Raw genomic sequence first — 26,636 nt, 5'->3', positions numbered from 1 at the left:
AAAAAAGCTAATTTAGAATACATATCACGGTACCTAATACACCTGAGCAGCGCAGAAAGAGAAGCAAGAACGGCAGGAAACTCTGGAACCCCGGGAACATAGCATTGGCATTTGACAGATGTTTGATATTGACGTTCACAATAAAGAGAAACTTTATCAATATCTTTAAATCATTTGGTGCGAGGGCGTGCCATCTTCAATCGCAAGATTTAAATATTATTAGTCTTCATTTATAATAAGCCTATGAGATTTATTAATGTCTTTAATTATCACGAAACGCAATAGACGTTACGTGTGTTAACAAAGTTGAAAGTGTAGTAATGTACACTACTATCTGCAGAATGCAATACAGTTTAAAATTTATATTTATTTAGCTTTAATTTTGTGGCATGATTTTTATGTAATGTTATATGACTTAATTTGACCTCTTGATGGGTCTGAGTCTTGGGCCATCAGCCATTATGAAGCAAGACGGGAATTTTATCGTACGATTAAGTTAGCCTACCGCTAGTCACGACTTCAGTTTCAGTTCTGTTCTGGCGCACCTTAACTGGCTCACAATCATAATTGTATCTTAATAATTTTGTAAGAAAGAGACCGAGCAATTCTTTAACTTAAGATCGAAATCTTTATAATTATCTAATTATACAAAGTGGTAGTTAGACATGTTTATTTATAGAGGGTGTAGGTAGGTATGTAAATCTATTTGAGCTTCATGGTACTTTTAAGTATTGTACCTATATTGTATGTTATTAACGTGAACCTTTGTCAGGCTGTCGTCAGAGGTCTCTGAAACCAACACTCATCGTTTAACTCGGAACCCATTTTACAAAAAGTGAGTAGACTGGAGTGGAGTGAGTGAAATGGACTGGAAACCTATGTGTACTCAAAACTTCCGTACCTTCAATAAGATTCATGGACATCTGGTGTAGGTGTGGCAAACCAGAGACATACCATTGCCTTCATTGGATATTCATACATAAATTCCTTTATCATTTGTAATGTATGATATGTCTAAGTAAAGGTCCAAGATGGCAAAGTTTTTAATTAAAACGCCCTGTGACACTTCTGGGATCTTCGTTTAAAACTTTTGTCTAAAAATACTCCTTTTAGATGTTACACAAAATGGACTGGTTTTACAAGCTTTTTATACGATGGGTACGCATAAAATAGTATACAAAAAATTCTTAGGCACTCCAATTTCCTCTGTTTGTCGCAAGAACTCGTAAAAAGCTATGAAAAACATCGAAAGGGAGTTAACTGAATTGTTATTTACGGTCCACTCGTAGCGTGCTTTTTATTTTTAGGAAACATATTTATTTTAACTGTACTGTATGCGGATTTTTTGCCAAACATATTTATAGGGATGCAGGTGTACTATTGTAAAAACTGATTTAAAAAAATGTTAATATCAAAACTACAAATACGAAAGCAAATTCTTTCGTATTTGTGGTTTTGTTAACATTTTTTAAATCAGTTTTTTGTCACTTAAAAATGACATATTCTGCTTTACTAGATCATGAGAACCATGACTTCTTTCCTTATTATGATCAATCACCTGTATTCACTGGCTCAATCTATCATTGTTAAGTAATACAACAATAAGGCTAGTCTGTAGTGCCTACTTTTTAATTTTTAAAGCTAAGAAATACTACGGATTAACGACTGCTAAAGTAATAATTCAAAACATCAATTCGTTCGGGCAAAACCGTACAAAAATCAGTCCGGTTGTTTTTGAGGTTATTGCGTACAGACAGACAGATGCGATGGGGGGACTTCTTTTTATAATACCTAAGGAGCTAAGTCTATCAGCTCTCAAGGCTTTGATCCCTTAGTCGCCTCCTACGATATCCACAGGAAGATGTGGAGTGATCTTAAACGGTAACCACACGCCGCACAAAACCAGTTCGAGCATTGCGAATAGTTTTTGTTCCGGCAACGGTAATATTAACATTTCCTTCGTTAGAGATTTAATTGAAAATTTTACTTCCTTTGGAGATAATTATTGTTAGTGATGAATGGGCTTCGGAATTTGCAATCAGTGCAATTACTGCTTATTAGGTAGGTACTAATAAATATCTAGGATATCTAGGATTTGAACTATTGGAAGATCTGTTTTGAAGTTATATAACCATATTTCGATCCAGTTAATCTTTATTTAAAAATACATTTCTTTAATAATAGGAAATTATATTCATGAGAAAGATCCATAAGGAATCCTGCAATTCTAGGGAGTGAACCTGCGGGGAACAGCTCGAGGATATTAAGCTATTCTATGTTGGCATATTTGGTCAGAATATGTTGCAATAAACAATCTAACTTTCGCATTATAAAATATCAACATAATCTCACTTTAGCATATTGTTATGTGGTTTACGAATTCACGCCTGAGCAGAATTCTACAAATTGATAAATATGAGTAATACAACTGAGACGATTAATTCACGAATATTCGTTTTTGTACAAATACCATTACGTCTTTATACCTCACGGGGTAAACAGAGCCAAGAGTTGTGAAACTCGAAGGACGTTTAGCTATATGGTGAGCTTCTAGACTTGTAGTAGAATATCCAATTTGTAGCACTTTCCCTTGATTTTTACAATCCGCGCGGGAACACAAGTAACTGTCCCAATCAATGTCTTTATTGGCTCGAATACTTCATTTTATTTATAAAGATTATCTCTTCATAGGTTGGCGACCAAGTGGTGGCTCTCCCGGAATACAAAGCCTGGGCTGAGCTGGTCTCCGTGCCAGCGCAGTACGTGTACGCGCTACCCAACGGCATGTCTGCTCTGGACGCGGTCGCTGTCACCACTAACTACCTGGTGGCTTATCTGCTCCTCTTCGAAATGGCCAACCTGAGCCCTGGCAAGAGCTTGCTGGTCCACTCCGCTGGTGGCGGCGTGGTAAGTTTTTTTTTTCATTTTTCATTTTTCCGTCCAGTACTTATCGTGGGATTTTCAACAGCTGTGGACAGAATTATATTTAAATTTGAAATCAGACATTTTGCTATAATACGCTGTAGCCCAAATTCGATATTCATTTAGGTCTTGTACCTAACTCTTAACATATAGGGATTTTAGCCCTGATCAAAACTACGTAACATAATTTTACTGGTGTATTTTGAACAAAAAGGAATGATTAGTATCAAAATAACCAATTTCAACATTGCAGCTTAATGCGTGTCGTGCAAAAATAATCACTATGATTGGCTAAGCAAGTATCCAGTGTTTCTAAATCCAAATAAAATAATGAGCTGTAATGTAGGTATTCGTAAGTAATTACAAAACAAAAACATAATTTGAACTAAACCATGTTGTAGAGATGAGCTCATTCCAATTTCGTAAAATTAAAATAATACGGCGGATTACAAGCAAAAACAATATATACCAACAGGAAGACAATAATATAAGAATGACAAACATTTTTGCCTTTCCAAAGTATTTTAGGGCGCTTGTTAGTTTTCTGTAATCGAAAAAGTTTTAATGCATTGTTTATATATGGTTAACATAATATTTGGTAAAGTCTTCAACGAATTAGGTACCACATAAACACTATATTCACGATCGTATGGTACGAATAATCTGAATGAAAATCAGCTAATTGAAACATTTTCATAACCTTAGTCCTTTTTTGTCCACTATTGACTATAGGCCTCTCTTGTACTATACTTTTAATTTTAAAGCATAAATCTAAATATGTAATGCTAAAAATACAAGAAGCATTGACCCTACAAAGGGTTAGAGAGAGCGCGTCTTCAATTGTTTCTGTGTTGATAGTGTAATAGCGACGCAAACAACGTAATGAGCTGTCTAATTGTCCCGCTAAATTGGGCTACACGATAATGGACACCCTTCTTTCATTCCTACGAAAATACGGGAAAGGGTTTTTATAGGTCCTGTTTTGTCATATGTAGAATCCAGTGAACGTTTTAAAACTTCTGTTTTCGTCATGTGCCGTTATATTCTTATTTCAGTTCTTGCGTCAATTACGCCACTGAATAGTCGTTTCTGAATAAAAATGGGAATTAAAGAAACTGGCGTGGTCCATCCAATTACATCTAGAGGCTTGCAAACAAGCTGATCGATAATTAATTTGATGGTAGCCTATAGACATTCATTAGTCTGTCTCCGGCAGAACATTTTAATTTGATCCTTCCGATTAATTCTTTGATTAATAACTTCAACAATTTGTCCGAAAGTTTTAAGAGATATTAGATTTTATAGTTAACGTATGTCTTTTTCATTATCATCCATTTTTCAGTCAGTTAATTCCATGTCTTCTTTCAGCCCACTACCCACTACCACCTAACCATATGACTGATAGACCTTGGCATTTATTATATTTTACTGCTTTTAAATTTATCTATTAGTTTTATGCCCCATAACACTTGACCAAGTCCATTTAAATGACAATGAGCATCATAATTAATGAAGCTAATGAACAAGAATGTCAAGCAGGTGTACTCGCAGTGTCAGGGCTAATCATCAACATTAAGATGTCATCTCAACTCGACGTTCCCGGAATTAATCTGGCAGTTACTCATTAAGATTTCGATCGCGTTCGGAATGACACTTCTGTAATATTTAATCTATGTCCAGGGTCAGGCTGTGGCGCAGCTGGCGAAGACTGTGGAGAACGTGACCGTGTTCGGAGTCTGCTCAAAGAGTAAACACGAGGCTTTGAAGGCAAACAACAACAATATCGATCATCTGCTGGAGAGGGGCAGCGATTACACCAGTGAAGTCAGGAAGTAAGTTAAATATAAATATATATATATTAGAACAAATCATATAGATTGAGGTAGCCCCAAAGTAAGTTCCGAGACTTGTGTTATGGGATACTAACTCAACGATACTATTTTATAACAAATACATATAAACATCTAAGACCCGGGCCAATCAGAAAAAGATCATTTTCCATCATGACCCGACCGGGGATCGAACCCGGGACCTCTCGGTTCAGTGGCAAGAATTTTACCACTGCGTTTACATTGATACTGAATACTGATAGTTCAAGCGTTTTTCAAGGATATACACATTATATTTTGTTAATACGACCACATTTAACTCTGAATCTGGCTGAAGCTAAAAACCACTCCTGTTTCCATTTTACCGCTTTGCAGGTTTTAGTATGATGATGTAAATTCGTCCTCTTAATTTTTAATATATGTATAAGACCTATATTTGTTAATTGACGTCCTTGGAGAAAAGGCTGCGGTGAAGTTTGTTGCGCCGCTTCTTCTTCACCTGCACTTTGGAAGCCGGCAGTAGACTTAGTTTAAGTAATTTTTTGACGTCAATAAGTGATGTATAGCATCCTAAATTGAATAAAGTATTTTGAATTTGAATATGGTTAGCAGTTTCTTTGCAGTTGCACATGTCCTGATATTTTTTTAGCAGATTTTTTGCTTTGCGTAAAGGAATTTATAAAATTTTACAGCATTAAAGGTACAAATGTAAAAGAATAAATATCATCCTCAATGTGAATGCATCTTTGCAAAATACCTCTTGTTACTACAACACATTATTTTATTACACAAATAAGTTATAGTATACATAAGTACAAAATGTATGGCTTAAAATAAATTGCCCAAAAGATTACTTTTATCAACTTGTTCATTCAATCTTAAACGTTCGGTCAGTGTATAAACTGAACATAAATTATGCCTCTTTATCTTAATTCTTATCTTACTTCATTGCTACCTAATAATAGGTTCACATTGCCATTTTTTTCACAAGTGTAAAAAATATATAGGAAGCATCTTGCAGCTTTTAATTTTTTGTGAGTGGTAATAATACTTACCTTGTGGTTAAAAATGTTAATTCACGGCTCTGGCCGCAATAGAATTCCAAAAGAGGATTGAGGTCAGGAAGCAAGGCTCGTACGATATTCACGAGAGGTTATCGAATGGTCCTATCCTAAGGCGGGAACCACACACCGCACATTTAAGTACACACAGTTTATTAGGCGTAGATTAACAGCTGCACATACTTAGTTAAGTGTTTGTTATACAAATGATGTTGACCAAATATTGGTCTACTTTGTTGATCCAGAATTGGTGCTAAACGATCTATAAATATGATTTGAGCACTTGTATGTACACATAAATAATAGCGTTAATAGACGTTCAAAAGTACCTGCAACGATTACATATCGGGCAAGTATGTTAATATATGCTTTAACTGATGTGTTGTTAATACACTTTATTGTATTTTAATATACTTTATTAGGTACTAAAAAGAAAACAATATAAAATACATTACGAAAGTAAATAGATACAAAACGAGATGATTTCGATGGTAACGCCGACCCAGATTCTTAAAAGCGTTTTCCCCAAAAAAATCACATTACCGTGCCAAGTGGCTTTTGACATTATGTTTTATTTTAATATTTTTCCTTGATAAGCAAAATATCAAATCATCGAATGCTTACAATTGGGTAAATACTCTCGTTTCGATCATTTAAATTCCTATAAAAGAAGGGATGAAATCATAATGAGGAATGTGGCGCTAAAAATACACCGCCCACTCGTCCCTTTGCCGCTAATATATCTGTTTATGTTTCACACGCTTCATCAGAATTCCACAATTTTATATCGGCTGCTTTTTATAATTGGCTATCGGATATTTTGTTCACCTGTTCTGCCTGATCGGGCTCTCATCTAAAACCTACGCAAAATTGGAAAATTTTGTACATGATAAATTCCTTTTCTGATATTTTTTCTGAATCTTATTTGGCAAGGACAAATAGAACTCTGAAATAGGCAGGACTAGGTACTTAGTATTATCACTTTGAGAAACCTAGACGGTAATACAGATTTTGTTACCTGGCTGGTTCGCTGACTGGAGTTTATAAATAGACGAAGGATAAACCCGCAACCTGTTATTGAAATTTATCGTAGCTCGTAGTAAGGAAACGAATAGTCAAGCGATAAATTTGGTCGTAGAAGAGACTCGGGCGCAGCACGCGAATGCCGCTCCCTTACAAATTAATAAAACTATCTTGATGCACGCCGCACTCCCGTTTCTCAACGAATAAACCAAGTTATTCCCGATCCCAAGCTTTGTTAATTGCTAGTTATTACAGTTACATATTTCAGTGTCAGCTCGGTTCGCTTGATACTTATATGACCAGCGCAACGTGATCTTCCTCTTCCTACATCGCTTCCGTTACTCAAGCGCATAGACCCAACTTAAGGGCTCCCATTAAATGGGCGCGGAGCGCGTTAATTGTTCGCTTTATAACCCGCTCCCTGGGGCAGCTGGTTCGTAACAGCCATAGCATTTAATTCTTGTAAATAGACAAAGATATTTTTATATCTGGTGAGCTCTTCGGCGCGTAAACAGCGGAGCCACACAAGTTCAACGTAAATAAACACCGACAGATATGTACTATCGGTGGAAAGAATATAGAATTGCTTTGTTGTACGCGATGTTATGCTCGTATTATTTATTACAATGGATACTTTGTTACGAATGTAATGGAGCAGCCAGGGAATAAAATGGAATTTATTTTGGGATACAAAAATGCTTTGAAGTGATTCACGAAGGGTACGGTCCCTAGTATAATGGTTTCGCCTATAACTATAAAACTTGCGGTTATGCATAGGAATGTCTGTCGCGCCGTATCGTATGCTTTCCATGTGTCGGCGGCTGGGTCTGTTTTTATGGCCCGAGCAGATGAAATTGTTTCTCTATGAGCCGTAATGTGAGCTTAGGAGATGTTCAAGACATGTACCATAGAAAGTAGAACATTTAGGTATGTTGAGATTACTGTGTTACTACATGAAGTAGGTACTTTTTGATTTTATCCAATAACAAAATATAAAACTAGCGGCCCGTCCCGGCTGCGCTCGGGTAAAACCAACTTTAACAAATCGGAAAGTATCGTAGTCCACTTGGTTTCCTGATTGGCTGTTTATTGATGGATGTCCTTCTTCACCAGAGTGTCCCCCGACGGCCTGGACATCGTGCTGGACTGCCTCTGCGGCGAGGAATGCAACCGCGGGTACTCTCTCCTCAAGCCCATGGGCCGGTACATCCTTTATGGTAAGTATATAATTTACTAGCGGCCCGTCCCAGCTTCGCTCGGGTAAAACCATCATACATATATTTATTAACTTTTCTCTTTAATCGTTCTATCTATTTAAAAAAACTCTCGTCGAAATCGGTTGCGTAGTTTTAAAGATCTAAACATACATAGGGACAGACAGACCGGGAAATGACTTTAGCTGTATGGTGGGGTTATTGGTGGAAATTAGATTACTAAATTGTGAGAGGTTGATAGCAATGAAGACAAGAATCTCAAATGTATAGCCCTTTCCCTTGATAGACTTTTACAATCTGCGCGGGAGAAGCGGAAAGTGAGTAAGTATGAATAGAAAGGGAGTGTAATGGCAAGTAAAGAACATCAATGGTTGCAGTTGACTTGCTATGCTGACCCTACATAGTAGGGATCTGAGCCTGAGTGTAATTAATGAAAAGATCATAAGTATTTATTGTGTAAGAATAATGCTAATTTAAGAATCTAATCTTATTTAGCTAAGAATATTCCTCCTTGTTGGTTAGTGTAGGAAATTATTAACACCTTGCTGGAATTTATATTTCGACTGTAGGAGCCAGGAGAAAGAAATTATGTCAGTTTTTGTTAGTAAACTTTATTTCTATGGAATCGATAGAACGCCGCCAGGCGGCAAACAGACGGAGTTGCTTCAATCCCATAGAAAAATACCGGCTAAGGCGATTTTTCTTTGCGGTAAAAAGAGGTTACATACAAACAACGCCATTCGCATCGCAATTCGACAATGTATAGTCGACATTTGCCACAGTAACGGACGGGACCTCGCTCGTCGGTGGCGCCAACTAGTGGGCGAAACGACAACTCATTATAATTTCCCATTTCCCGCAGGATCGTCAAACATCGTGGCCGGTGAAACCAAGAGCTTTATAAGTGCTGCTCGCACAGTAAGTATAATAAACATAAAAATAATAAGCATCTATTTTATCCTTCAACTACCCGTGTCCCGGGGCTTCACTCACGTGGGAATTTCGGGACAAAAAGTATCCTATGTGTTATTCCAGGTTATATTCTACCCTTGGACCAAATTTCATAATAATCTGAATTATTTTTAAATATACAATGTTCCTACCCCATAAGAGTCTGAATTTCAATTTTTATAAAAATCTGTGCAGATTTAAAGATACATACAAACTTTCACCCCTTCAGGGTTAATAGGTGGGTGTTCGCATTATGAAAATAAATATCTATCCAAATTTCACATTTCTACTAAGACCAGCGGTAACGGCTGTGCGAAGCTGAACCTAGAACCTGGGACCTTTCGATCCACAGACGGGTAACTTAACCCTCATGTGATTTACACCATTACCGCTTCGTACATGTTTTACCAAGCGTTAATTACTGTAATAGCTCGTTCATTTTAAAATTTATCTTTAAACGGGCTTTTGAAATTTTTATGGCTCATTTGTGGCTTCTAGACCTACTTAAAACGCTGTGTTTATGTTTGCAAAATATTAATAATATGGTATATATATTATAGTTCGTAATATCTCCGAGAAAGTAAATTGCATTTCTACTTTTAAGTTTCAAATATATTTTTTTCTTCACTTTATGGAAGATTTTAAATTTCAATCAATTACATAATCTTCAAATTTTTTTTTACCAGTGGTGGCAAGTGGACAAGGTGTCGCCGATCAAGTTGTTCGACGAGAACAAGAGCCTGGCGGGTTTGAACTTGCGACACCTGCTATTCCAGCACGGACGCACCGACTACGTCCGCCGCGCCGTCGAGAATGTCTTCTCTCTATGGGGAGAGGGAAAGGTCAAGCCTCTGGTCGACTCCACGTGGGCGCTAGAAGACGTTAGTATATCTATCTTTGTCACTCATTTGTTAAAGACTAGTTATTACAGAATTCTAGCACGGATGGTCGAAATCGTGTATGCTGCCTTATCTTACGTTGCGTAAACGGCAAAGCCACACGTTTGGTACCTACGTAATTTAGCAGTCGTATTAATATGACAGCATTGTGTATGTACCTACTTGGAAAATGCAACACTGTCTCCAGTAAAGTTTTGTCTTTATTTCTGCCAATTCTTATAAAAAATCAACTCAATGATCTTTGAGAGTACGTTTAGGTATCTTCAGAACAAAGAACCTCTTTACAACCATTATCTGGATGCAAAAGGTATGCAACATTGTCATGTAGATTTGAAAATGAAAGCTTTATCATCTTGAATAGTTCCTTTATAAATAAGTATGATTGTACATTCTGATAGTACATGTTCTCACAGTTTTTATCAAGCGAGTGGCGTGGCGTACAGACTACTGCCTGGGCGATTCCAAAAATCTTATGTCCCTTATTTAAACAAACTTGTGTAATATGTTAATTTCCTGCAATTCGAATTACATCGTCCAACCATCTCATACAAGACCCATACATTGAGGTGTGGGTCTCGTTGTCTCACAATGCCGCTGTGATTGGGTGGCTGCATTCTGCGTTTTAGCCGGTGTGATTCGAATTGAAATATATCACGTACATATTTAATAAGTCTGAGCTCCACTTTCGCATTCTAAGGCCTCAGAGAATCTCAAACGAGTCCTGATTTATGACATAATTTATAATATTGTTTTCTATTAGGTTGGTGAAGCGATGCAGAAGATGCACGACCGCAAGAACATCGGCAAACTCGTGCTTGACCCGTCCCTAGAGCCGAAACCCAAGCCCGCCACCCCTGCCAAGGGCAAAGCCGGCAAGGAGAAGAAACCCGCCAAAGAGAGCTCGGAGGAGAAGAAAGATAAGGACGCCAAGGAGGAGGAGAAGAAAGAGAACGGTGAGAAGAATGGTGAAGAACCGCTCACTAACGGTAACAGCGACGAAGGTGAGATCCGAAATAGACCGAGCGTCGGCATGCGTAGACGCGTAGATGCTTCCGTTATGAGTACGTATACTGTAGGGTTGCCATTCATAAAGTAGGTGTATTTATTTTAGATAGAATATAATAAATGCATGTGCATTTTTCAGAGCGGTTGCCAAAATTTTTACATAATATTCTATAACAATCTTAAAAGTTTATTTTTAAGGGGTCATAACGATGGGACAACGGGTAAAACCTACTGAATCTTTAATCAAAGGTGCCTACTACCCTCGAATAATACCTACTCAATGATATCCATAGTTTCTAATTTATTTGTGTTAGTACCTATTTTAGATATTAGATTAGTTGAATTTGATAAGACGAGACGTATAAAAATATAAAAATGTTTATTTTTCGAAAGTGGCAACTCGGACAAATATTTTAACTTATATTTTGCTTTGATTTTTGATTTGATTAACTACGCACGCACACGCATAAGGCTAAACGCATAGTGAAGGCTTCAGTCGAACAGCGGCTTGTATTTTGAAATAAGTATTATGCTTTGTTTGAAGAGTTTTTGCTTTTTTTATTATTGCCTGGTATTTATATTTTTTATCATTACCTATGTATGACTAGGTACCTATTTAATTATAGGAGGAAATAAGCGAATGTAAAGGAAAATTGAATATAGCCAGACTTATATTAAGAGCTGCTAGAAAATTATATTCCTTTTTTAAAATTTTATCTGTATATTCTTAGAATTTTCTTACTTTTTATGAGTATTAAAATAGAGTACTCACATGAATCTGTTTTAAATAACCTTTACATTTTAGCCACTTCTACAACTTCTTCAATTTGTCAGTCTGTCATGATGCCATCACATATACGTTTAGCCAGTTTGGTCAATAAACTTCGGGTTTCAGTTTCTAGCAGCTGACCGTATTTTTAAATAACTATCTAATAGGATAGCTACTATTCTATTAGATAAATAGTTATGATATGAATGCGAATTACATATGAATGAATATGTAAATGTAAATGCCATATGCTTTTATAAAATTTTTTAGAACTGCAATGAACTAGAGTACCACACCACGAAATAAGTCCCGCAGATTCCCGCGGTTCCACATATTTATGTGGAGCCATCACTAACAGATCGACCACGTTGTTGTTGTCAGCGACTTCTTTCGTGGCGTGGAATTTAAATGAATCATATTCAATGATTTATCAATAATTGAACGGAATTCTTCTTTTTGAGCTAACTTATTTATCGTGGCATGATTTCTTATACTACAATGCAAGTATATTTATTTATACAGCATGATATTATTGACACATAATTGAATAATCATGCAATGTGACATCCATGAAAGCCACTTCTGATGTCGGTTATCTTCCAAAGTTAAGTATTATACAAGTTCGTCTCGTTTGCCTGAAACCTCTGGGAAAAGGGACGAAAGTTTATAACAGGAAGGTGCGCTCTATTGATTTGTGATTGAAACTTGTCACGTGTTTCATGCGCTGAAAGACATACTAGTTTTTTTTTTAAATCAAAATTCAAATATTTTTTTCTAAACTAAATACTTGAAAATGCATTGTATTTTTTATTATAATACATTCAATTATTTATTACAGAGTCCAAGGATAAGGAGAAAGAGTCAAGCTGAATTGTTTCCCGCGAGGACTGAACAAGACAAACCACCGCCAATTGTTTATTTTAGAGTTCGAAGCCGCTCGTCCTACGCCGCTGGCTGCGCATGCGCGCGGCAACTCATTACGTTGCACGATGTTCTTTACGTCTAATTCATAAGTCTGATCACAACATTGTTCGATCTCAACACTACCAACATCACAATTTATCTACTTATATGCATAATGCCCCTTATGAACCACAGATAAGGCAAAAAAACTGCCAAACAAACAACATGTTTTTCTCAGTCGCTCGCGATTTCGTAAACTACCAGTGTATGTAATCACATTGTTAAATAAAATTCAACTGTGGGAACGATACGGTAGTCATTGTTCATCTGCATTTTTCAATAGCGAGTGACAGATGAGTTAGTTTGTTTTTTTATTGGCTCTTAGGTTGGCAGTAGCATTACCAACTTAAGGATCGAACAGTGTTGACTAGTTTTATTTGTCTGACACATTATTTTATTCGTTAAACAACATGTGTTTAAAAGATGAAATTCGATAAGCGACAGCGAAATTACAATGAATTTATATTTTACTCATTTCTTCATTGCATTAATTTGGCCTAAGTTAGGAATTGTTTCTAAACTTACGAGTCTTATTATAGTTTAAGATTTTATTTTTAAGATGAGATATTTTAATCTGCAGTTATTTTGAATGGCTATTATATATCTAAGGTGCAGAGATGCTTAATCTTTATGTATGTTAAGCTTTAATATTTTATTAGTAAATGTTTAAAATTGGCCCCGCGGCCGAGCGCTCGCTCGTCTCCCTCACCGATACTCCGACTCAACTTGAACGAAGAAACCTTGCGTGTGATATTTTGTAGTAGGTATGCTAGATGTTTTGCGGTAGGTATTTTATGCAGCCTATACATGACATGTTATTTTTTTTAATTTTGAGCTTAAATATACAATTATTTTATATTTTTTATACTTAGAAGTTTTGTAAATTATTTTCTAGTTAGGAAGAGAGTTGTCGAAATTAATTTAGCCATCAGTTGCGTGACACGGCACGTCGCCTCGCTCTCGCCTCAACTGGACGAGCTTATGTGGAAATTGTGAAATATTTTTGTGGCTAAAATAGACTCGATGTCACCTACGATGTAATAAGTCATATTTTTGTAAAACAATCGACTGTAAACGGTCTCATATACTTATAGCTTTTTATGTATCTTTACACAAATATCACATATCTAATCAAACTTTCACACGATGTGTATTAGGAGTAATATTTTGATACCAATATTCACTGCATTTCTTTTATACCTAGCATATATTTGTCTACTATTATTTTCGTAAGGTTGTAAGTAACGTTTACCGCCATAATGTACATGGTTTAGGTATATGTACCCAGTACTCTAAATGTTTTATCTATATAACACATATCAAGCGGATATAGTAAAGTGATCCTGGAGCTGCTCAAGCGGGCGCGCGCGCAGGCCCGTTCCGCAGGCCTCACTTATTTGACTCTTTACAATTTTTATAAACTTTTTACCCTTTTGGAACGTTTTTGTTGAGCGCGTCCTGCGCACGGGCTCCACAACGACCCCACAGCCGTAGTTAGCTTTTGTACCAGTGTTGTAGCTAGGACCGGAAGATGGCGCCACACGCGCCCTTCTCGTACGGTGGCTTGCTGCTCTCTATCGCGTACGCGGAACAACTCGCTTCAGCGTCTCGGACCAATATCTTAAAGCTACTTTAGTCTTCTTATAACGATATCCTTCGCTTTGTGTGTCAAATATGTGCGAATTTCTTGTAATGTAAACATTATAATATAAAATCTTGTGTATATCGACCTGTATAATGGTTTAGAATATCTCTGACTTTTCTTCTATAAGGATATTTGAGAAATTCAATAGTAATTCGGAGGGCTGGCGTGACCGCGCTGACGCGTGTCCAAATTGTTGTAGGTTAGTATCCGAATGATGCCAATATTTTATATCGATGTCCAGAATCCGCGCCGTCACGCCGGCCGCCGCCAGACTGGGTCGTTATTGTATTACACATTTATTTTTATAAGGGCGGGCCAGTGTGATATCTATACTATGAAATGGATAAATAAATATGTATGATCTGTAAAAATGCTTATGATTGTGTATTATTCATTATCACTCATCGTTACCTTATACTGACTGACAGACGACGCACAGCCGATCCGACTGGGCGTAGAAAGCTGTAATTTGGTGTGTAGGTTCCTAGGACAGTTAGGGGAGCACTAAGGATTACCTGGAATTTTATTCACATACGAAATTGTGGGCAAAGTCGTGGGCTAGTCAACCATGAAACTATTTGTAAATTTTTTTATAATTTTGTACAATAAAGTTTTAATAATTTAGCTACTTGTCCATTTTGCCATCAATATTTATAACTAAATGTTGCCCGGGGCTTCGCTCCCGTGGGAATCTTGAGATAAAGTATTGCCTAGCAATCTTGGATAATGTACAGTCAACAGCACATCAACTGCATGAACCTCCATGGCGCGGTGATAGCGGCGAGTTTGCAATGCATTTGGGTAGGTTTATGTGCTGTTGACTGTACCTTTCTAATGGTAAAAGAAATCGGTTCGGTAGGTCAAACAGACAAAGCCACAAACTCACAAAGGCTTACCTCTTTATATTAATACTATATAGATAGAGCGACGAGAGCGGAACAGATACGCGCCTTGCTTACTTACTACACCGATACACGCTAGGAACGTTTTCTTATAGTGAACTTTTGTTAGTACACGTCGAATAATCATTATATAGATGCTGGGCAATGTCTAAAAATAAAGTAAATAACAATCAAGTCAATTTATTAAAACAAATCTAATCTAAATAGACACCATAAGCTGTTACGTTGGCGAAGATGTGTGGGTTTTCATAGTTGTAGAAGGCAAAACCGTCGCGCTCGTGGTCCCACAAGAACGAGTGGAATATCTGCACTGATTGCTGCCTTCTCTGGCCGATGGTCACCGTCACCAGTATCCTATACCTGCAAAGGAAAAAAGGTGGTTTTCATTTGCCGCAAATTCATGTCCCAACAACTGGGGCACTGGCCATATCAATGAATAAGGAGGATTAACAATGATCCATCACGCGGGCCCAATGTGGATTTAGCGGCTTAATGCACCACCACGCTAGGGCAGACTTTCCTTCTTACGATCAACTAACACGACGCGTGTCATTTGCACAACACCAATATGATTAAATAATGAATGTCTTTGCTGGTTTCAATTCTTAATGACGTTACTACACTACAATGATACGTTTCTGAACAATGAACTTTGGCGTTTTAACAATAAAGGGTTATCTCTTTAGCTCTTTGTGTTTATAAAAGCTGGATTTTATTACTATAAAGATGTAGATCTGTATACCTACCTATAGGCCTTGCGACATATAAGCGTAGGAGTACACAATTTATCGCTTAAAACAAAAGTAATACGTCGCCATTCCAGCCAAGAATGGCAGTAACGATATATATTCTATCATTTTTACATTTAGATTAGGTATTCTAAAAAAAATTTGAAACGGTTATTTCATTAACAACTTTTTTTGCAGCAACAGAAACATAAAATTGGCATAGTTATAAATCCAGCGATAAATGGAAGGATGTAAAACATCCTTGTGATATAATTGGCATTTTAATGAAACACGAAGTCAAACATTATTTTTAAATTAAATTAGAAATTGTGCTTGATAAAATCACAGTGAAGAAATAAATCAATGTCATTTAGACATATTTCTTTGAAACCTGAAACTGTTTCAGGGCAAAGAGTCCTGCAGAGGTTATAACAGCTACTCTTTGACGAATGTATGGTATACGACTGGCTGGTTGGTACACACATGTATTCATAGCATGGAACACGGAATAATAAACATAATTATAAAGATAGGTACATCTGTAACTGGATGTATGCGCCAGCCAATAACACCATCGCGTAGATCAATTGCATAAAAAATGCAGAACAAACTTCACTGAATCAACAATAAAAGCCTAAATATAAGGTTACAAAAACATCTAAGACATAGAACATCGTACCCTTACACGACAATTTAATCAAAGTAATCACCAATCACATACTCTTTTCGTACCTTCGTACGTAGTACCTACGTACCTACTTAGATTAGATAAAGTTCTTCCAGAATTAAAACTTATTTTTTTTGCCAAATTTAGTCAACAGCAGCGACGTCGTTTTTTGGGCCCTATATGATCTATGTATTATGTATTACCTGTTATAGTTTTCATCTTTGATGGCATTGCGAATGGTTTCAGCCAGGCCAAGGATCAGCTCAGGTAACTCCTTTTCACTGTACTCGACCTCCTCCAGTTCTGCGTCGACAATTCTTTTCAATATCTTCTTGACATCATCTTCTTGAAAACGCCTTTTTGAGTTCAGTTGGTAAGTCGGCTGGTAGGTTCGTACCTTTAACATGATAAATGAAATGACGATACTCCACGGTCTTCATTACATAGCTAAATTAGGATTGTTGTTGCATACAAACTCTGCAATAGCTGTGTATTTAGTACCTATACCTGGGTAGGTACGACGTGGTAAATAGGTTCTATAAAAGTGTAGATACATCGTGATCTCAATCAGATAGGTTTAACGTACTCTTGTAACTTTTAGTTTCAATGAGATATACCTATGATAAAGGTGATGTGTGTGTTAAAATAAAATAAAACCAATCAAGTGTGTGTCGGACTCGCGTAGACCATTGTCTATAAAACTGCAATAATGACGTTTGTTGTATGGGAGCCTCCATATTTATTTTATGTTTTTAGTTAATATTCGTTGTTAAAACGACAAGAGAAATATACATTATCTGTGAAAATATCAACTGGATACTTTACGTACATAGTCAGTATATTTCACCATCATATTTTACCTGCTTTACTGGACGAGGTGGTAGAAGTTTGATTTCTGTCATCATCATACTTGATAACGCTGAGCTATTCTTCGTTCAAATTTGTTTGATCAATATCAATCAAGTACCAGATTAGTAGTAAATACTAACATATATTGTAAAAAAACAATGTAGAAAAATCTTTTAAAAAATCTAGTAGTTAGTATTTTACATACCAGTTTTGGTTTAATAATGCTACTTTTTCTTCTTCCAATATCCAGACTCATTGAAGATTTATTGATATCTTTGGACATTTTATCATAAATTTTATTCGTTTACAATGGCCTAACGATTTGGCCGCCTAGATTACAGGCAGAACCAGATTATTATAACATTTGAGTGATATATATTTAGGTATATATATTTAGATAAATATTTAGGTCGCTCTTGCCAGTAAGTTTAAAAAAATGTGACGTTGTCTTATCTTTTTAAGAAGCTGTCACTGTCATTCATTTCATGTGTAGGTATTCGTTCTTTTCTTTACTTTATTTTGAAGATTTTTGTATTTTGAAAATTAGGTACCTAGGTACCTACATTGGTGAAATTTATTAATACGTTCGGGGTTTTTAAGAAATAAAGTCAGTTTAGTTTTATTACAATTAAGAATACTGCAATTATGAGCCGGCAAGCAACTCTAGATACGTATTTCAAAACAAAGCACAAGAAAAGCAATTGTTCGCAAAGTATGACTGATTCAAAGAAAAAACGAGGTAAAACTGCTTCTAATAAGAAGTTTAACTTAAGTTTGGCTAAATCCCCAACATCTACGAAGTCATCAAAGTTAATTAAGGAAAGTGGAAAAGAGGTTATACACTTGACCAGTGATGATGAAGATTTTTGTTCTCCAATGCCAACGAATGTTAGAGAACCTGATTTGGATTTATCCGAAAATGATGCTAACTCTGATTCATCGCAAGATACTATACCATATTCATTGATTCCTGAGAAGAGTGCACCTGCGTTCACAACTCCTGAGCAGAAAGCACCAACCATTTCAACGCCTATGAAGACACCAAACCCTTGTTTTACTCCTAAGTCTAGTCCAGGTTCGAAAACTACATTTTATTCTCCTATCAAGAAGAGAATTGTGATGAAAAGGACTCCTGTGAAAAGAAAATTAGATGCAGACTTTACAGAAACAAAGTTTCCACTAAATGAAACCAATGATTATGCTAAGGATGACAAAAGTAAGTGAACATTCGATTTTGTTCTTCTCACCATATTATTTTATTGGCTGATTAATATGAGTGGTCACTCACTTTGTTCTACAACTATAGTGGGACAATGCTACATGGTTAATATTCTCTTACTCTTACCTTGAATCATATAAAACTGCTACATTTCACAAATCACAACAAGCACATTTAAAATGTTTGTTTCTTCTTTAGCTATTATACCCAATACTGTTTTTAACTACTCTAGGCAAATAAAGATGTTAATTTAAAATAATTGTCCTAATCCTTACTAATTATATAAAAACAAAAGAATGTTAACTCTGGTGAAGGAAAATATTGTGAGGAAATCTACATTTAGTTGATGATCAGCTAGTGTGTGAAGTGGACATATAGGTAATGTTGCCAATAAAGTTGTGTGTGTTTCATCACATGATCACAACCTGCAACCATTAGGAATTTAACTATTAATAGATGTGATGTCAGCAAATAACACATCATCAACAATGTTCGTTGATTTTAGCTAAACTGTTAATAAATACAATAAGAAAATGTCTAGAAAATGAGTCTTTAAAGAACTTATTATCAGAAGACAGTCAAATGCTGTTAAGTAGATGCTTATCGGTGGTGACACCAGGCATAAGAGTGGTTTGCCGTCTATACTGGCGAAAAGTTGGGTGGTACAAGACTGACCAGGTGAAAGCTATGCTGACCGATGATACCCAGGTGGATGACTCAACCTTCCAAGTGATGCTGGATTCCTTGATCACTAATGGTTTGGTAGTGAGAGGGTCTGTGGAGGATGGTAAGCATTTTCATCTCACATAACTGCTATTGTTATAACTATGTACAACCATGTATATATACTGTTAGGAAATATTTGTTGTAATAATTGGATTTTTTTAAATGTAATTTATCTATTTATTTTATTGTCAAATTATTATCAATTTTATCTTGATCTAGTCTAGATTAATATGTATACATATGCCTGCACCTTGTTTGTTTAGGTACATTAAAATGTAATAGATATTGCTTTGTCTTTTTATGAGTATACATAAGTATAATAAAATCAATATTTTTTTCAAGTGTGCAAATATGTATGTTTTTAAAAACACAACTATTGGTTCTGCAAAAAGTAAATAAATAAAAATTGTTTGCCTTAATTAAAACACCTAAACAAAAAAAAACAGTTCTTAATTCTTACCTCAGAAAATATATTCAATATGTTCCAGGAAACCTGAGTTTTGATGACCTAGTCGCAATACTGAAGGCTGATGAACTAAAGCAGATATGCAAAGACTTGAAGCTGAAGATCCGATCAAAACAAGGTGCTATAGGAGCACTGCGGAGCTACTGTCGTATGTCTTCCATTGGAAACTATTTCATTGGCAGCTCACAGAGCAACACCGACAGAGTGCTAAGAATGTAAGTGGATGCAGAAGTAAGAAAGACTTAAAACACAGTTGTATCGCACTGCACCCACTCAGGGAATATGACTTCATTTAAAAATAAGCTTCACAACTTCCTCTTTGGATATACATATATATTGATAACAAATTGGTGGACTGCTCACTGTCAGCTCTCGTTTTATCAATTTAAAGAGCAGAGGATTTAAAGCTTACTTTTCACTGAAGTAATCTTGTGTGGTGTTACAAGTTACATATGTGCTATGACTTTGCCTGACCCTTGTCAGCGCGGACCGGGTAAATCCTCAAAAGAGACGCAATAGTACCTATTTGGATGTCGGGCGAGGCAGCTAAGGAATATAAAGCAGCTGATGAGTATTGAAAACATTCAATTTTGAAAGCACTTGAATGAAAAAAAATGTTCAAAGAAAAAAAGGTTAAAGTTATAGAAGATTCAGGATCTGGATCCTAGATATTGAGAATGGCTTCAACCAATGGGGAGGCTTAACCTAGTCTTGACAAAATCTGCTAAAAGTCATCTAAGATACTAAGACTGAATGCTTATATTGTGACATCATAAACATAGTCTGAACTTTAATACGAAAGTGTCTCTTTTCAGAATGACGCGACAGGCGGGCCCCTGTTTCAAACTATCAGTCGCTGCACGGAACACTCTTGAAAAGTTGTACTTGCTTATGTACTTAGGTATCAACTATGAAATCATTAGAGAGAAGAGACTGGAAGTGACTATTTTGTATGACAAAGTTGGATTAGAGGCCTACCCGATTGACAAAAACATGGAGTTAGATGATGCCAGTATTGTCTTTGATAATAGGGAACAATTTGACAGGTAATTTTATAGCAACTATATTCAAATTCTCTCGCTAGAATGGTACCACACCATACCCTACAGTGGATGTAAATACTGAAAATCTGACAGGCACCAACACAATCCCATATAGGGTTGATGGCAGGCGGCCGGTCGTAAAACCACAGTTGAATTTTAAAATTTCATCAGTATTTTTAATATGTTCTGAAACAGTATAGCTTTAAGTTGTATTCTGAAAGTGAAGAAAATACAAATATTTGTCATAGAGTGAATAATGGGATATCCTGTTATTATTACATTTATTGATATATAATTAAATTGAATATAATGAATAGCTGTGCCAAGTTGTTGCCTCAAGTGGTAATTTCGGAGTGAAATGTACCATGGTTGAAATCCAGGTTATATTCTACGCATTTACCAAATTTCATAAAAATACTAATACTTAATCTAGATTTTATTTATCTAACCTATTATTAAGATACTATTAACTTCATATTAAAAAAGAAACTTTTTTTCAGATACTTTTCCGCTCACCGTATTTATGAAGATTACTTAGAAAAAACAGACTTAAACGAAAAATGTAATATTGTCAAAAAAGTGTACTCTATGTACAAAGATATGTCTGAAGGGGAAATGTTATGGTGAGTTTAAATAAGTAGAGCAACCATAAAAGAAAATTTAAACGTTGTTGTAAGTAGTTAGTCCCTATGTATAGTAGTTATATGTGGAACACAAAATGTGACGTATTACGGGCGAAGGAACATTGTGGTCAGTAATCTGTAAAGGTACAGAGTACCTAATAATTCCATGGTAGAGATTAAAAAAACCGTTCATTCCTTAACCCATGGAATGTCACAAATGTACATTCTATAAACTTTTGTTTATGAAATGTTCATTTATCAAATCTTTTGTCGCTTACAAAATAAATGTGTGACGCCACTTTTACAGTAACTCGCACGGGAGCTTTCAGCAAGCATTAACATTATTTATTTTATGATAATAAAAATCGACGAAATGTAACATTATTAATTTTATTTGGGAAATGAACAGGTACATATAAATACAAGAATAATTAACTTAAATATTACACAATCCAATGAAGATTCCACTATATGTACCCCGCAGGCCAGCACGAGCTATATCAAACTCGAACATTCTAATAGACAGTGTCAATTTTTTATATATATTATATCATCGTCTCTCTCGCTCATTCGAGCGTTTTCCCAACATTCATACTTATTTTTAGCTACAAAGCCCTGCCTATATGGCTCCGTCGCTACACTCCCGCGCACATCTACGTTAAAATCCTAGAAGTCGGCGTTGTGGAACTGAAGAAGCACAAGACAAAAGAGCAGTACACACTGGCCGTAGATATCCTCACGTCGCTCATCAACCAGGTCTGGTTCCGGCAGCACAAGAAGTCGGATTGGTATTCTGAGAAAGCATTGATATTGTATAACCTGGAGTTGTATGATGAGGTGACTACAGTTTTTTTTAAATGTATTTTTGTAGCTATTTAAGTCTCGTCCCCTAATGTCTTCCACGCATTTCTGTCTTATAATATGTTTTTTTAGTTTAATAAAATTATAACAGAGTTTGGTGTGGATATTTTATGGATTGTTGATAACTGGAGATTATTGTCATATTCGCTTTTCACGACATAAAAATTCTGTGTTCTTCCTGTTTCCATGGGAATTTTAGAAAATCCTTTATTGTGCGCAAAGAACTTATAATATACCTAATTTTTATATTATGATTTATATTTTTTTATAAATAAATAGTCAACACTCAACGGTCAACTCTAAGCACTAAGTTCGTATCCCGGGTCCGATGGACACAAACACAGAGACAGACACAACAGACCTAGAACCATAGACAAATATTTGCACACACTGGGAATCGAACCCGGGGCCTCTAAATAGCGGATAGGTTCGCCAAGAAGGTCGTCATAATATAATGTCCAAGGCTCCAAAAGTCAAAAGCATCCACACTGCAGGCAGCGATGGTACTCCTGGAAGGCGTGCACTCGCTGCCCGACGCAGCCGCGCGCACACTGCGCATGCGCGCGCGCCGCGTGACGTCACGCGCCAGCGCCGTTCTGCGCGCGCGCCTGCTGCTGCTGCACCGAGAGGAGGACGCTCTGCCCGCCAAACATGTCTACAAACACCCTATGGAGTGAGACTCATTATTTTTTTTATGTCATAAGAATAATGATGAGAACCAAACTGAAAGTTATGATAGCAAACATTACAGGTGTTTAAGTAATTTTCTAAATTGTATATTAAGAGAATTTTTCACTAACTCAATCCCAACTAATATTATTAATGCGAAAGTAAATTTGTTTATCTACTGGACCGATTGTTATAAAATTTGGTGCACGGCTAGAAAATATCCTGGAATGTGAATGTGTTAAAATATTCCCACGGGAGCGAAACCCCGGGGCGCAGCTAGTTAATATATAAATCAATGCCCCGGACTGTGACTGCGCCACTGACTACAAATATGCCCGCAGCCGCAGCAACCCGCGCGGCAAACTGATGTTCGAGACGCGGCAGGGGGCGGAGCGCCAGATACAGGACGCGGAGCACTACTGTATCTCACACTACTTGCAGGAGGAGGACTTCACGCACGGTTAAGTCGACCATTTATTCAGTAACTATAGCTATTACCCGCGGCTTCGTCCGCGTGATTTTCCACGGGAACATTTATTTTTCCGGAATGCAAGGTAGACCTTTCATCCTGGAAATCCCTCCATATTTCAAATTATATCTATGCAAAATTTTAAAAAGATTAAGAGTATCAGTCTGTCTATAAAGAGTAGAAAATAATCGAGGGCGCTATATCCTCTTGTCTGGCAACACTGTGTGTTGCTGGGATGGGTCAACCAATTTTGACCGTGAATACGGTATTGCAATGACAAAAAATTATGTCGATAAAAATCCTCTTGTATGTCAGCTATATGTTGTCATTGTAAAGTATACCTATTGTCGACGCTTTAAAGTTCACTTTCCATATCAGTCATTTTTGGGGCGGTGTGTTATGCTATTTATAAATCTGTCTGTACGTTAATCTTTTACAATATATTTTTTTACCTTATATATTTTTCTAGTAATAATATAACAATGTAGTTGTCTAATATAAAATTCTGCCACTATTACACTATACTGCTGGATGTAAATATTTAACTAATAACAAAATGATGTATGTATTTTATATTTTTCTAGCGGCCCATCCCGGCTTCGCTTGGGTAAAACCTATAAATTATACACTCAGGAATCACATTGAAAACAAAACTACATGAAGATACGTGCAGTAGTAGTTATTAAACATTTCTCAATTCCAGGTTACCACTGGGAGGGCAGCATAATAACCACGATGTTCTTCCTATTATTCTGGGACGTGATCTACAAGAAGCCCCGTGGAGTTCGGGGTATCTTCCTCACCCCGTACCAGAGGTACCCGCTGGACATGTTCTGCGAGAGCTTCTACACGAACAGACAGACGGACATAGAGGAGAGACTGGCGTTTATAGAGATGTGTACGACGGAGGAGATGCTGGACATCATGAGCAGGCAGTGGAACAGCAGGTCGCCAGGTTACTTGTTTTATATTATTATTTACTCTCTCTCTCTCAACTCGGCATGTTCCCGGTTGCGTTCGGGGTTGTGATGTCGCGAAGCCCGGGGTCAGTGGGTCTTGAGCACTTTGACCGCTTTCATTACTTCAATTTTTAACAAAGACAAAATTCAGTTTACTATCATTAATACATATATTAATAAAGTAAAATTTAGTGTTTGTTTGGATGAAGTGCTCTTTGATTTCAAAATTTGTGACGTCACTTTGTGAGGACGACTCACTGTCATAAGTCTCATATATACTAGCTGCGTCCCAGGGCTTCGCCTCTGTGAGAATTTCGGGATAAAAGGTACCCTGTGTTATTTCATGTTATATTCTACCCGTGTACCAAATTTCATAACAATCAGTAGATTTTGCGTAAAAGAGTAACAAACATACATACACACATCCTCACAAAATTTGCGTTTATAAATGATTATTTCCTCGAGAAAATCGACGGATCAATCGATACCTCCCATATTTATTTTTGAAAAACTATCTAATGTTAACTCGATGGTAACGGCCGTAATCCAGGTGTGTTGTCGGGCGTGCGATGGCCGCAGCTGTCGGCGGCCGCGCGCTGCGTGTCGCCGCCGCGCGCGGCCGCGCTCAGCCGCCGCCTCGCGACCGACTACCGCTACTCGAGCTGCGGGTTCCCTGACCTCACTCTGTGGAATATTCACACAGGGAAGGTACTCTGTTTCAACGTTGTGTTTATTCATTGATTACTAGCTATCCGGATTCGCTCGGAGGTCAATTTCACGAGCGTTTAAACGCGGCGTGTAGCGTTTCATTAGTGTCGCACATTTTATTTGAATAAAAAATTGTTTTTTTTTTTTTAATTAAACATTTGTAAAATTAACATCGTACCAATATTTTATTTATTTATAAAATAGGATAATTAAATTGATCACTGTGTTTGGTACTATTTAATAAACACCAATGACAGCACGCGGCGGAGTTCAAAACGCTCGTGAAATTCACCCTCGGGTAGCCACCCTTATCGCTTCTTCTTAGTAGTCATCATATTTCCTCATGATCCAGGGTCGTGGTCATTACGTGGAGTGAAACACACACAACAATTTTCTTGACAATATTAATGGACTGGTATGCCCATTGCCATCACCGCATTTCACACGCAAATTATCCTCATCACTTAGTTATATAAAAATAGATATAAACCTAATATCAGAACTACTGAATATACATATAATTTTTTATCAAATTGTCACTATCGCACTTTATGATATTTTCTATCAACATTTCTGTTGATAGAAAATATCATAAAGTGTGTTGTCTCTTTCGAGACAAAGCATATTATTATATACTGTAATTTACAGTATGTTGAAACATACTGTATTTTACGAATTACAGGGTAATAATATATTGCTTATTTACTATTGACATTGACAGATAAAATTCGTGGAAGTGAAGACGGACTCGGATAAGCCGTCGATAAAGCAGATCCAGTGGCTGCAGTTCCTGCGGGAGATCGGGTTCGAGGCGGAGTTCTGCTGCGTGGGCGCGCGGCGCAAGGAGCCAGGGGGGGCTGCGGCGGAGCCGGGGGGGGCATCCGCCGTAGCTCCCCCTGGGATGGGTCTAACCACTTAAAATTAAGTACATGTTTGTAAAATATTTTAAGAAGTCTAGTGAAAACAACGCAAATTGTAAACTAACGCATATTTTTCTGCAAAATACAATGTTTAATGAGCTGAACTGTGATTGAATCAATGATTATGTTATGTGCAATCTGAAAACAAAATATCACTCTTTTATAAATAGATAGAATTATAATCTTTTAAGAAAAATTACTAAAACGAATTTTGACCAGTGCTCAAAAGTAGTTGCGTCATTGCTCTACGTTACTATATTATTTTATATGACTGTTAATTAATTACTTTTTTTACTTTAAGTTTACTTCTAAAATATGTAGGAAGTACAAATTTACTGGAACTTTATTTCTTTATTTAATTCGTTGGATATTCATATTAGATTTACGCTAAGAGGCTGTATGTTTGTATAATGAGGTTATGTTAATCTACATTGACTGTTGTATTAAATAAATCATATATTTTTATAATATGTTGTTTAATTTATAAACACCGTGTGCGGGTAGCGTATGAATGCTAACAATAACCCCGTTAGGTGGCACCGGGTT

At 36.6% G+C, this 26,636-nt stretch overlaps 3 protein-coding genes across 10 annotated transcripts in view; 2 read left to right on the top strand and 1 right to left on the bottom strand.

Moving 5' to 3' along the window:
* LOC128677505 (synaptic vesicle membrane protein VAT-1 homolog-like) overlaps positions 1-14,658 on the top strand; it is a 32,625-nt gene extending 17,967 nt beyond the window's left edge. The window contains exons 3-9 of one of the 4 annotated variants that reach the window (XM_053758407.2): positions 2,692-2,907; positions 4,603-4,754; positions 7,949-8,052; positions 8,912-8,967; positions 9,687-9,881; positions 10,660-10,852; positions 12,512-14,658. In XM_053758407.2, the coding sequence (XP_053614382.1) occupies positions 2,692-2,907; positions 4,603-4,754; positions 7,949-8,052; positions 8,912-8,967; positions 9,687-9,881; positions 10,660-10,852; positions 12,512-12,543 (948 nt within the window). In that variant the 3' untranslated portion in view covers positions 12,544-14,658. Of the gene's footprint in view, positions 1-2,691; positions 2,908-4,602; positions 4,755-7,948; positions 8,053-8,911; positions 8,968-9,686; positions 9,882-10,659; positions 10,901-12,511 lie in introns of all 4 variants that reach the window. The other 3 variants (XM_053758405.2, XM_053758404.2, XM_053758403.2) reach the window with 3 other exon arrangements.
* Positions 14,659-15,347: 689 nt separating this feature from the next.
* LOC128677977 (dynein light chain Tctex-type 5-like) lies at positions 15,348-18,521 on the bottom strand. 3 transcript variants are annotated; one of them, XM_053759186.1, is made up of 3 exons: positions 18,383-18,521; positions 16,782-16,975; positions 15,348-15,543 (listed from the first exon to the last, which is right to left on the bottom strand). In XM_053759186.1, exons 1-3 carry the CDS (start codon positions 18,389-18,391, stop codon positions 15,378-15,380), a joined length of 369 nt encoding a protein of 122 aa, XP_053615161.1. In that variant the 5' UTR covers positions 18,392-18,521; the 3' UTR covers positions 15,348-15,377. The 3 variants fall into 3 exon arrangements, with proteins under 3 accessions (XP_053615161.1, XP_053615158.1, XP_053615160.1); XM_053759183.1 differs by lacking the exon at positions 18,383-18,521 and adding an exon at positions 17,633-17,791; XM_053759185.2 differs by lacking the exon at positions 18,383-18,521 and adding an exon at positions 17,439-17,593.
* LOC128677975 (fanconi-associated nuclease 1-like) lies at positions 17,917-26,558 on the top strand. 3 transcript variants are annotated; one of them, XM_053759177.1, is made up of 12 exons: positions 17,917-18,643; positions 19,152-19,433; positions 19,861-20,053; positions 20,654-20,884; positions 21,382-21,504; positions 22,110-22,341; positions 22,860-23,038; positions 23,376-23,494; positions 24,207-24,450; positions 25,013-25,039; positions 25,086-25,170; positions 25,892-26,558. In XM_053759177.1, the coding sequence occupies exons 1-12, from the start codon at positions 18,073-18,075 to the stop codon at positions 26,087-26,089; spliced, it is 2,484 nt and encodes an 827-aa protein (XP_053615152.1). In that variant the 5' UTR covers positions 17,917-18,072; the 3' UTR covers positions 26,090-26,558. The 3 variants fall into 3 exon arrangements, with proteins under 3 accessions (XP_053615152.1, XP_053615153.1, XP_053615151.1); XM_053759178.1 differs by having other exon boundaries at positions 24,207-24,458; positions 25,892-26,030; XM_053759176.1 differs by having other exon boundaries at positions 24,207-24,458; positions 25,013-25,170.
* Positions 26,559-26,636: the final 78 nt, after the last annotated feature.

The sequence above is a fragment of the Plodia interpunctella genome, chromosome 18 (assembly GCF_027563975.2).
Source record: "Plodia interpunctella isolate USDA-ARS_2022_Savannah chromosome 18, ilPloInte3.2, whole genome shotgun sequence".
NCBI classification, from domain to species: domain Eukaryota; kingdom Metazoa; phylum Arthropoda; class Insecta; order Lepidoptera; family Pyralidae; genus Plodia; species Plodia interpunctella.
Note: the sequence above shows the minus strand (reverse complement) of the source record. Positions and strands in the feature narration are given on the sequence as shown.

Bases quoted from the DNA above. Each gene is read 5' to 3' on its own strand.
- LOC128677975 (XM_053759176.1), top strand. From the start codon at position 18,073: ATGAGCCGGCAAGCAACTCTAGATACGTATTTCAAAACAAAGCACAAG. The intron at 23,495-24,206 runs GTTAAGTCGACC...TCTCAATTCCAG, and splicing joins GGAGGAGGACTTCACGCACG to GTTACCACTGGGAGGGCAGC. The intron at 25,171-25,891 runs GTACTCTGTTTC...TGACATTGACAG, and splicing joins GGAATATTCACACAGGGAAG to ATAAAATTCGTGGAAGTGAA.
- LOC128677977 (XM_053759183.1), bottom strand. From the start codon at position 17,710: ATGTCCAAAGATATCAATAAATCTTCAATGAGTCTGGATATTGGAAGA. The intron at 16,976-17,632 runs GTATGTAAAATA...ATCATGTTAAAG, and splicing joins GCATTATTAAACCAAAACTG to GTACGAACCTACCAGCCGAC. The intron at 15,544-16,781 runs GTAATACATAAT...TTTCCTTTGCAG, and splicing joins AAAGATGAAAACTATAACAG to GTATAGGATACTGGTGACGG.